This window comes from Acinonyx jubatus, chromosome C1 (assembly GCF_027475565.1).
Source record: "Acinonyx jubatus isolate Ajub_Pintada_27869175 chromosome C1, VMU_Ajub_asm_v1.0, whole genome shotgun sequence".
Classification (NCBI taxonomy): Eukaryota; Metazoa; Chordata; class Mammalia; order Carnivora; family Felidae; genus Acinonyx; species Acinonyx jubatus.
In genome coordinates this window covers 81554736-81567350 of record NC_069381.1, presented here as the reverse complement: position 1 = coordinate 81567350, position 12615 = coordinate 81554736, and the positions used below count along the sequence as shown (strand labels likewise).

At 34.9% G+C, this 12615-nt stretch overlaps 1 protein-coding gene across 2 annotated transcripts in view; it reads left to right on the top strand.

The window, feature by feature from the left end:
• DPYD (dihydropyrimidine dehydrogenase) overlaps positions 1-12615 on the top strand; it is an 854343-nt gene that overhangs the window by 625944 nt on the left and 215784 nt on the right. For both annotated transcript variants that reach the window (XM_027058524.2, XM_027058523.2), the window contains 2 exons: positions 6332-6452; positions 7289-7408. In XM_027058524.2, coding sequence (XP_026914325.2) covers positions 6332-6452; positions 7289-7408 — 241 coding nt within the window. The remainder of the gene's footprint in view (positions 1-6331; positions 6453-7288; positions 7409-12615) is intronic.

The window sequence follows — 12615 nt, the reverse complement described above, 5'->3', positions numbered from 1 at the left end:
TGTTTTATACACACATACAGTGCCTGTATATATACTACCACATTTTATATTCACATTATTTGTTTGTTTTATGTATTTCCCCCCCTAGATTATGAAGTATTTTTTGTTTTGTTTTTAAGAATAGGGATAGTATATTATACATTTTGGATCACCATTGTCTAACATGAGGTATAATGCATTTGTTTATTAGGTTATCCTGGACCCAATAAATTTATATTCCATTTTCTTCTCAGTAAGTAGCAATAAGAAAGTCAGTGTTAATTCATGTAGTGTGAGCTCTATGGATTCAACAGTATTTGTTGAGAGCCTATTATGTGCCAAACCCTATGCTACAGGCTCTGAAATAATCTGAAATGAGAAAGCATTAATATCTCCTTTTTTATACTTACATCCAGCTGGACTTTCATTTATATGTCTGCCTTTTTTTTCCTACTAGACTCTGCTTTCCATGTTCCATTCATCTTATTCTCCAGCACAAACCAGTTCAATGCCTTGTGGTCAATGAATATTTGTTGAAAAAATAGAACCCACATTGCCTAGAATACCACCAGCGTTCCTTTTATTTAATTTATATTTAAATGCCCTTAGAATTTTTTTAATGTTTAGTTATTTTTGAGAGACACAGAGAAGGGAAGGGGCAGAGAGAGAAGGAGACAAAGAATCCGAAGCAAGCTTCAGGCTCTGAGCTGTCAGCACAGAACCCAACATGGAGCTTGAAGTCAGGAACCGCGAGATCAAGACCGGAACACAAGTTTGACGCTTAACTGATTGAGCCACCCAGGCGCCCCTAGAGTTGTTTTTTGTTTTTTGTTTTTTAATTTTACAAGAAATTTGTGGCTGTATAATTTACCTATAATAAAAAGAACACATTTAGGTGTAGGGTTTGATGTGTTTCTGCAGATGTCTACACCTGTGTAAACATTATAGTCAAGTTATAGAAAGTTTCCATTACCCTCCAAAAATTTCTTATGCCTCTTCCCACTTAATCCCTCCCCTGCACCCTAACCCTAATCCCAGCAACCATTGCTCTGATTTCTATTAGCTTACTTTGTGTGTGTGTGTGTGTGTGTGTGTGTGTGTGTGTGTGTGTGATTTCATAGAAATGTAAGCATACAGCATTTAAACTCTTGGGTACTTCTCTAACTGAACATAATTTTTTTTAATTAACTATAAATTGTTCCAGGATTCAGTAGATTAATTTCTTTTTATTACTGAATAATATTCTAACATGTGGATATATAACTATTTGTGTATTCATTCACATTTTAATGAATATTGGGTTGTTACCAATTTGGAGCTTTTTTGAAAGAGTTGCTATGAACAGTCATGTGCAAATCTTTGTGTGGACCTGCTGTCATGTCTCTTGGATATATAATTAAGAGTGGAATTTAGTGGGTGGATTGCATGTGCATGCTTGCCTTTTTTAGGAAATTACCAAATGATTTTCCAAGGCGATTGTATCATTGTTAGAATTCTTAAGTCAGGAAAACCAGTTCAAAGAGAAGACATACTAAACCATATGTTCATTTAAAACATCCCATTCCCGTGCACAATCTTTGCATTTAGTAATAATTCTACCTGGAGTAGTTAACTCTTTCTGTTCTATTTTATTGACATAGAAGGATAAATACATCAAGTTTGCCTATTACTCTGAAGCTACATTTACTCTTATAAGTATAAATGAAGTAGAAGCCTTTTATAGTTCTGGTTTACAATTGATGGCTGAATTTCACTTTAGGGAGCAATTTTGTTAAAGAAGATGATGGTTTAGGACATGATAATGGGAAAGAAAATTAAGAAGGTGAAATAGATACTCAGATTGATCTTCTGGGCCCTAGTTCTCTCTGTCAGAGAAGTGGACATAATAAAAATGCTAGCTACTTCCTAGCATTCATGTGAATTAAGACTTAGGAGTTCCTTAGTGGAAAGCATTTATAACTGGTAAAATTTTTCAGTGAATTCATTGAAACACCACCTTCTAAGAAAGCCACTTTGACAAGAATTGTACAGAGTTAAAATTACCAGGTAAATTGGAGAGAAATGTTTCTCAAAGTCAAAAATTTCACTTGTAATTTAGCTTATCAAGACATTCTCACAATCTCATTCTCTAATGCTTGTTCTTTTGTACAGGGCATGAAACCAATGAGATTTGATGCCCTAGGAAATTGGTGGAAATGCCTGTCCTACAATGGAGAGGTCATCTTAGGGGTCTCAAACACAGCAGGGTATATCATTTATAGAACTCCTTTTATATTTAACTAGAGACATGCTAGTTACTAGATTAAAAAGTATTATCTTACAGCTCAGATAGAAAAGTAAGCTTTAAAAAAATTTTAAGCTTTAAAGTCACAAGAATTAGAAATTGCTATCTTATGGCCCAGATAGAAAATTAAGCTCTAGGTTCGCCAGGGGGGCTCAGTCGGTTAAGCGTCCAACTCTTGATTTCGGCTCAGATCATGATCTTGCAGTTATTGAGATGAAGCCCCACATTGAGCCACACCTGGGGCTCTCCGCTGACAGTACTGAGTCTGCTTGAGATTCTCTGTCTCCTTCTCTCCCTGCCCCTCCCCCTCGCACAAATGTGTGCGCGTGTGCTCTCTCTCTCTCTTTCCCCCTCAAAATAAATAGGTAAACTTTTAAAAAATTTAAAAAAAAAAGAAAATTAAGCTTTACAAACAGTTTTTGATAAGTGGAAACAACTGCAGCAAAGTCTACTCAGTGCTACATTTTCCTGTTGCAGTTGTTGTTTGGTTTTCATAAGACTCTATTCCAGACTGTATCAATTGCCGGCAGACACAGGGCTGCTCCCCATTAATGTTGTCAAAGAGGCCAAAATTGTCTCTAGCATACTTTCTTCCTCTCTTCAGCACTTCACAGGTTTGGGCTGGTAGCTTCTCACCTCATGCAGTCCCCTCAAGAACACCATGTGCTTCCCTGGGCTCATCACTCATTCCTTTAAGGGCTTCAGTGATTTCTTCTCTTCTCACACACTTCCATCACAGAAAAATTCATTCTGTTGCCTCAGAGTTTTCTTTGTGATCACATGAATAACAAAGGTGTTGATAGGGGTTGAGGAAGTATACATGCAAACACACACAGTTGCTGTGGGAGAGATTGCAAATCGTGGTCAGGGATGGGTATCATTCATATCAATATGAAGAACCAATGAAGACCTGAGGATCTAGGTAGACTTTTTATGGATCAGGCAGTTTTAAAAGTTAAGCTGTTCTTTTTTGTATCATTATCCATTATTTTTCTTCAGAATTATCCCAGATTTGCAAGGAAGTCTTGGATCTCACACTTTTAGGTATTATCTATCAGAAAATGTACTCAGGTTTTTCTTCAACCTAGACATAGTCTATATTTTGATGGCTATATAAAGAAATCATTGGAAAATGTACTGAGTTTTTATTCATTCTTCTTTCATTGACCCAACTATCTTTTGAGTGTCTGCAATGTTTTGTGCCTAGAAATAGAAAAGAAGTGCAGAATTGTTTGATTTTCTTTCCTTGTGTTGGTGTGGATAATGTTAATGTCCCAAATTGTCTGAAATAATAATGCCTTTGTGTATTTCCTATCCTGAAGATTTGGGGGGAGGGCATGAGAAATTGTCTAAAATTTATGCATTTGAGATTTTTATTTTTTTTAAACATTTATTTATTATTGATAGAGAGACACAGAGCTTAGCCGGGGGGGGGGGGGGGCCAAGAGATGGACAGACACAGAATCTGAAGTAGGCTCCAGGCTCTGAGCTGTCAGCACAGAGCCCGACGCAGGGCTTGAACTCACAAACTGCAAGATCGTGACCCAAGCCGAAGTCGGATGCTTAAGCGACTGAGCCACCCAGGCGCCCCTAAATTAAGATTTTTAGAACTGCCTTTAATTGATGACACCATCTGATGTTGTCACTAGAAAATGAGAAGGTCAAGATGCAGAAACACTATTAATTTATGCTTTTAGATCTCAAATATTTAATATCAAATTGTGAGGAAACCAGGAAAGTGTGAATAGTTACAATGTGTCCTTTAATTCCCCAAAGTGTGCAGGTTCATTTTATCATATTATTAGCCTCACCACACTTGTAGTTTTATTAGAACATTCCCTGTTACACCTGTCAAGCCAAAACTTCAATTTACTGACAGTCATTACTTTTTACAATAATATAAGGCAGAAGTTGTTTTTAAAATTTCCAGGTAATCAAATTGTGTTTTAGTTGGGTATGAGAATTACTTAGCAGATGGCTTGGCTGAGTAAGAACACAAGAAGTATCTTAACACCATGAACCTTGCTCATAGAAGTATAGGAGGGTCAAATAATGGTATCTCAAAACAGATGATTTAAGTAAATAATGGTACCAGTGGACCATATGTTTAAAAAAAAACACTGAAAAACTTTGAACAAATTCCAAATTGTTAAACAATGTGCAAAAGACATTCCACGTATTCACTTAAGGTATTCAACTAGTAAGAACGAACAGAAAAAGAAGTATGACAGATGCTGAAAGTAAATTATAAAGACATGGTGGTCAATAGTATCGAAAGCCACTTAGAAGTCTGTATCAGATTATTAGTGTTTACGCTATTGGAACCAAATAATATTTTGTATTTGTTTCAGTAATTCTTATCAGGCTACTTTCCATGTATTATGAAATTCAAGTGATCTTTAAATTATTGTCAAATTCTATCTTAAAAAGAGCTTTCACAAAGGACATGCAATTCATATCATCTAGAGTTACTGTCATTTCTAGGCTAAGTCCCATGGAAATTCATAACTTAAAAATGAAAGTCACAAAGATGCAACTGCCTTCATAATGCCAATGCAGCGGTTATAAATATTTCATGAACATTGCATGGGCAGGGGCAGATCTCCATTTTCATGAGTTAGAATTTGTACAGCTAAGTCTCCAGATTTTACTATTCATAATGCACAGTATGCCCTGTAGAGCATTCCATATAGTGCTTTTTTAATATTTATGTTTAATGAAGAAATTACTGTTCTGAAAGAGAACAAACCAAATCACAGATTTTTTGTTAAAATTATGAGTTTTGCTGAATAGAGACAGTAACAATCAACAGAAATTACCTCATTGCTGTATCTTACTTAGCACATAAACGCATAACTTTTAGAGTAATACAAAATGACAAATCAAGACACATTAACGTAAGTGAAAAGGTTCTTTCTAAAGGTTATAACATTAGAAATCTCATCTTAAAAGAATTTGAAAGGTTAAAATGCAAAGAGCAACTTTCTTACATATAAAAATACTAATTACAAATGATATACTTGCCTGCTGTTTCATACTTTAAATATATGTCTGTGTTTTTCTGGGTTTTTCTTTTATTCAAAAAACATTTTAACTTGCTAAGATAATATTACCAAGCTCAATAATGAATTGCTATTGCATATTTTAAGGTAATTTATCAAAGTGCATTATCAGTACCTGTCAGAATAAATTTTGCACTAAAAGTAATAAAAAAAGGACTATTGTGTGTGTTGAAATCAAAGAACATTGCCACAGCTAAGTTATTTTCAATGGAAAGGATAGGTGATTGCCCTCTAAATGATACTTGTCCCATGAGAAAATAGAAGCCTGAAAAATCACAGGAAACAGGCACAGGAAAATGTCTATTCCATGCTTTTAAAAATAAGCATTTGATATTTTATTTCATTTTTGTCATTGATCAATTCTTTCAAGTAGATCAATGTTGAAGAGTGCTTCACAGATCTTGGTAACATTTACAAAAGTAAACTAAGTTCCTTATCAGCTCATGTATAATCCAAAGCTGAATTATTCTGTATTAGCATATACTATATATCATAATTAGATTGATTAGGAAGTCACAGATTTTCTTTTGAATATATTTCAAGACTAAGTCTTCTAATAATGAAAACAATAAGCTTCAGATGTAATGTCATTCATCTGGGAATCAGCAGCTTAAGTATTTTTTATTAGGTTTAGGCCAATGAGGTCGCTGGAAATTTTGTAATATTTACTGAAATTACCACCAGAAGTTGATGTTTTACTCCTGATATTATTTAACTGGTAGTAGAAAACACTTTTTTCCATTTGGTTCTTTGTAATTTTATTTCCCAAAGGCTCCCTTGAGGAATTTAACCTTTATGTGATGAATTTGCAGTTCACTGGAAGTGTGTTAACCTTAGTTCCCTAATGAGTCTAGGTGTAATACTGAGGCAGAATTGAGAAATATATCATGTAGCTCATTGTCAAGTTGGATTTGTCTTGCACGTATCCACTTTGCTGTTGTTCCAGTACACATTTTGATCACAATTTTTTAATTATGTCCTATATTTAACTGACCTATTTGAACAGGATCCAGAGCTGGTACGGAACATCTGTCGCTGGGTTAGGCAAGCTGTTCAGATTCCTTTTTTTGCCAAGTTGACCCCGAATGTCACTGATATCGTAAGCATCGCAAGAGCTGCAAAGGAAGGTAAGAACTAGACTTGCATCAGTTGTCTAGTTATGGAAGTATGGGCCTGAAGTATGTAGCCAGACTAAAGTATATCACCATCCACAAACATATGTGTATATCTTTGTCTAGAGTTTAAGAAAAATACTAAATTGAGCACTTGATCTCACAAATGCAGTAGATTCACACCTGGACTCACGCTAGTAACTGTACTCCAGACTTTGGCCAGGGAAAACAAGAACATTTATAATCTTTCTTGATAAACACCTGCTCCACACACAAAAAAATTATGAAACAAGACCATGGTCACAGCAAACCACTCCAAAATAAATGACCTTGTAATGTAACAATCCAGCAATAGCGTTTGAACATTTAATGAAGTTAAAAAAAAAAAAGATACCAGCTTCCACAATATCAAATTTCTTATAAGTTCCCTTTCTATGTGATAGGGCCTAGTACACTGCCCTACACATATGTTCAATAAATACCGATTGAACACATAAATCATGCAGTCAGTGAATGATTTTATAAATCATATGTGCTGTGCCCTATCCAATGGAAGTTGCATCTTGATTTGCAAAGGTATTGCGAACTACCTGGAAAATAACACCGAACACAAAACATTTGGCACCTATAAATCTGTATAAGAAATGGAAAAATGAATTGGTGGTAATTAAAAATTTGTATTTCTAGTATTTTAAGCATAATGGTAGGAGTGAAATTAGTGAAGATATCTGAGGGGAGGAAATGTTCTTAAGAGAAAGTAGAGTGCATTTTCCTGGGTTGTGTGGGTTTGAATGGGTTTTGACCACTGTCCCTTTCAAAACTGCAGGTAAGTGATGAAGTGTTTCTCATAGGTGGTGCAGATGGCATTACAGCCACCAACACTGTCTCAGGTCTAATGGGATTAAAAGCCGACGGCACACCCTGGCCAGCAGTGGGCATTGGGAAGCGGACTACATATGGAGGAGTATCTGGTAGGTGTTGCCCTCTGCTTGCATTTTGCTTCCTTGAAGGTTGCTGAAAAATCAGAGGTTATGTTGCAAGCAAGTGTAGCATGTCTTTTACAATCCCAAATTCTTATTACTCATTGCTGGTCAAAATTCCTAATAGTTATGACAGATGGTACAGATCGAGTGTGAAGGCTCAAGTGACTGATAGCAGAAGATAAGAGAATATCAAGATAGGGTCGTGTGTGAATTCTATTCTCTTGTATTCTACGCTTTCCTCAGAACTTCTCATTGTCACAATTGTCTTGTCACTTATTAGTAAAGGCTAACACTGGGACCAGCTAAGAGAAAAAAAACATAAGCACCTGATTATATCTTTTTCATAGTCTGAATTTTTCCCCACTTTTCCTAGAATTTTGAAATCTCCTATCTTCAAAAAATTTGCTTTCATAACTGTCCCCCAAAAATTATTGAAGCTGCATTTGTCGCTTTAGGTAAGAAGACATTTGCAGACCTCACACCTTTGCATATCTTTTCTCATCCTCAAACACTTGCGTTTAAAACAGAAACAGAAGTTTTAATCCCAATGTGTCGCTCAGTAAATTTGCCCTGTGCACTCTGTTGCTGTGACAACATGAACTTGGTCTTGCAAAGACAATGCTGTAAGGTTCTTGACTGTACTGGTGTGGGGATTAGTCTCCTTGGTGATAGAGACAGTGGTAAATATACATAGTATAGCAGTGTCCCACTGTTCGAGAAAAGCATTGCTGAATCAGACCAAAATATCCTTTTCGAAGAGGCTAGATAGACACAAATAAAGCACTATCCATGCTGAGGTATTATGTTTTGAAAGCATGAAGTATGTCTATGAGCCATGATTTTTAAAAATTATATTCTGCTTTTAATTGAATGCCATTCCCATTCCCATAGTGTCAGAAAGAGGAGAGCTGACGAGAAGCTCCTGCTCAGGGTCCAGACACAACTCTCTTTTATCAGGAGCTATCAAACAGACCCTTAAATATTATTGTAATGCAGAATAACGTGGACTGCGTTAGCATGTGCAGCAGAAAGAGAGTCAAGAGACTCCAGAGTTGGGCTGTAACGTGCACTATGTTTTCTGTCAGCCCATTTCAATTTTTCCAGCCTGCCATGTTGACAGCAAGAGAATAAAGGAGGTCACAGAGGGTGCTGAACATTAAAAATTAATAAAAGAACTATTGCAGTAGTATTTTATATAAGTAACGCCGTTCATGTTTTCTCATTTAAGCTGCAATTTCTGAATATTCTCCCATACTATAACTCAGTCTAATAAAACTACAAAATTACAACATTAGAAAAAGTCTTTTGTGTTGTAGTCTTTAAGCATACACATACTGGAAATTATAGCATTACCTGAAAACAAGTTCAGCTATACCTCAGGGCCTGTTAACGTTTCCATGAAACTCTATTTCTAAGATTTATAAATTCATATATAAATATTCACTTGGGCTATAAGCTCAGTTAAGCCTGGGTGGAACTTTAATTTTAAACAACAAAAAGTCCCTAACATTTTTAAGGACTTGTACCTCATTTCTAATAGGTTTTATATTAAGTCCCTTCACATTAAACAATCTGTTTTGAAAACAGCCTTTCTTCATATGGACAAAATTGATAGAATTTTCTCCTTTAAAGCAATGTTTGCTTTAATTTAAAGGTAATAGAATCTGAAAAGTGGTTCAAACAGGCAATAATAATATATTTTAGTACAGAAGCAAGTTCTATAACAGAGTACCTTCAGAATGAGTTATAACAAAACCTAGCCTAGCAAAACTGTGTTAAATAGTAATGGCTTCAAATTTTAGGAATGATGGAAATATCTAAATGGCTAAACACCATTCCTAGTTTTATCAAATATAGCTGTCAAGACTTCAAAGGCTGCTTCAATATAGAATATCATATAAAATATGCCAGATATTTTTGTATGATTAAAAAAATTACCACAGCACAGTGCTAATACTTCCCAAGTATTCTCTCACAGCGCTAGAATGTCTACTTTTAGAAGAGCAGCTTGAATCACAGATTTGTTTTAAGTGAAAGCTAAAAAGTATTAAATTTTGGATTGCCACCTGAAATACAACTCATACTTACCATTGCCAGGGAGGAATATTTTTCCCCTTCAATATTCTCTAGCTTTCTATTCTGTCTTTATTATTTTTTCTCAAAATAAGACTGCTGCTGTTTGACATGAAGGTTTTGTTTTGTCTAAATGGGAAAATAATCAGGTACTTGAGGTATTGCACATGCTATAGAAAAATGGTCACATTTCTGTAATGTCCTGTTAAAACATTAGCTAATAAGGGGCAGTGACTAGCATTGGGAAGACAGAAGCTCAGCTAAGAAATGTCAGTTGAATTACTTCAAATATGATTAGTTTGGATTCTAGAGTAATCTATTTTTTTTTAATGTTTATTCATTTTGAGAGAGAGGGAGAGAGCAGAGGAGGAGCAGAGAGAGAAGGTGAAAGAGAGAGAATCCTAAGCAGGCTCCATGCTATCAGCACAGAATCCAACACAGGGCTCAGTCTCCAAAAATGTGAGATCATGACTAGAGCTGAAATCAAGAGTTGGATGCTCAACTGACTGAGCCATCCAGGTGCCCAAAGAGTACTTTAAAGCAATGCTTTTCAACCTTTGGTTTCCAACTCATGAGTGGAAGTTTAATTAACTGTAATCAACATTTTAAAAAAGTCAAATAAAGGGGTGCCTGGGTGGCTGAGTCAGCTAAGTGTCCAACTCTTGATTTTGACTCAGGTCATCATATCATGGTTTGTGGGTCTGAGCCCCACATCGGGCTCTGTGCTGACCGTGCAGAGCCTGCTTGGGATTCTCTGTCTCCCTCTCTCTGCCCCTCTCCCGCTCATGCTCTGGCTGTCTCTCTTTCTAAATAAATAAACAAATAAATAACCTTAAAAAATAAAATAAAAAAATCAAATAGAATAAAAAACAATGTCATAATGCTTTGCACACAGATGGTATAAACATTGCTCAAACCTCTTGTTCAGTATATGTATATTTTTATATTATATTTATATATAAATATTTCTATACTGTACATATATACAGTATATATGTATATTTCTATACTAGGTTATGATGTAAAATTCATATTTTATTATGTTTAATTTCAAAAAAGTTGGAAAGCTACTGATTAGAGGATGGTCTCTTTATTTAATAAAAGAAGTCATTAAGCCTCTAGAAGTCATTAAACAAGGTTACTTGTTGCAGTTTAAAATTTTTATCAAGAGGGAGAGTTAGGATCTCATTCTAGGATCTCGTCCTTAGCTTTGTTATTTTAGAAAATGCTTTTTTACAACTCATCTATAGGTGAGTGGGTGGCATAGGGGGCAAAATATATGAACCAAATTCATAATGGAATGATTTATAAACCTGCATTTCAATTGGAGAAATACCTGGCAAGATTCATGGTCTGTGAGTCCATTAAAGGTTGAATTATAGCATTAAAAGTGATTTCATAGTGAGAACAGTATCAAAAGAAAGCTTATTCAGTATTTATAAGGGATATTTTCATGAAACCAAGATGGCTAATTAAGTTCTTTACCAGACAATTATTTCTGTCTAAATTACTACCTTTTAAGAACCAACATTCTCTATCTCTCTTTGGGCAGTAGAGACTTTACAGTGCAAATTGTTACCACCTAACTGTCCTTCTTCTGGAATCCGTGAAAAAAACTTTTTGAGTAGATTATTGTTTTGTTTTGTTTTCTGGCAGGGGGGATTCCTTGGTTTTCTTTATTTCATTGTGAGAACCACTGATCCATCAGTAACATTATAAACTCCAATCCCTGAGTGGATTACTAATTATTTTTCCTAGTTTTAGTTTAGCTATTTTTTCTGGTTTAAGTTTCAAATTTTGACCTTTTCCCTGGCCTTGTCCACAAATGGTGAAGTCATCTTAAGATAGCCCCTAACTCAGTGATTACTATCACCTATGTAAATGGTGTCATCCAGCTGTGGTGTGACATTTTCACAGTTAGTCTTCCCTGTGGTTAAGATTCTTTTAGGCGTGGTTAAGAATGAGTCCTGCGTGACATAACTAAAGATACATATTTGTTGCAACTGATTTCATGAGGACAGTATTTATTAATTTACAGCTGCATTAGGAGAGGTAGTAATCTATTTCAACGGGATAAACTCATTTGAAGGAGTTATTCCTTGTTGTGTTTTAGGTGCTTCTTTCTATTAATGGGGAATGGGCATATTTTTAGGTTTCTTAATATTTTTCCATTGTCCTATATATATTTTGATTTTTTAATACATATAAACACACACAAATACCTACACATAGGGAAAAGATCTGAAATTTCTCTGCAGAAGGCACTTTGAAACAATGATAGATGTTTTAGGCTTAATTAAATTCACTTCCTACAAGCTTAAGAAATTAACTCATTGTTTTACATTATTTTATTTGCTACGTTTGTTCTGTTTAGCCAAAAAAAGGAAATTTTTGTTCTCAGTTTCAATTTTGGAAGGCTTTTTGAAATTATTGTCTATGCCAACTTATTCAGTTAAAACAATAGGACACATTTTATTTGATAGTAATACTTATAAACTTTACTACTGATTTCTGAATAATTCATCAAGGGTGACCTTCAAGATTTGCTCTCTACTTCAGGAATCCAAATTCACTAATTACCTATAGGATATTACAGATTTAAGAAATGATTGTGTATTTCTTAACAAACGACAATGGCATACTCCATAAATGCCCTTACATTCTCAAATAAATAATGAATGATTTGAAATCCAGCTATGTGGGCTATTGGACACTGAACTCTTGAGTTCTTATAGTTACAAGCCTCCTAAAGGTGTTTTCATTGTAAAACCAGCAAGGGAAATACCAATAAAAGAAGGTACAAGTTAGAAATTTGCTAGTAATTTGTAACTCTGTGCTAGTATAGGGCTGGAAGTGAGTACAAAAGTATTTAGCTCAGAAAACTTGCACAAATATGAATCAGTATAATAGCTTCAAAAGGAATCTTAACTCTATACCTCATATTTGATGTTTGTGCCTAACAAAGTTACTTAGTCATGAATTGTTGGGACCATACAGTGACTTAGCAGCATTGAACTCAGCTACTGGGAAATATATAAATGAAAATCCAATATAACCCATTCCAATCATAAACTTAAACTTATTTTGATGTATTTATTAGTATATTGTTGAAAAATGAAGAT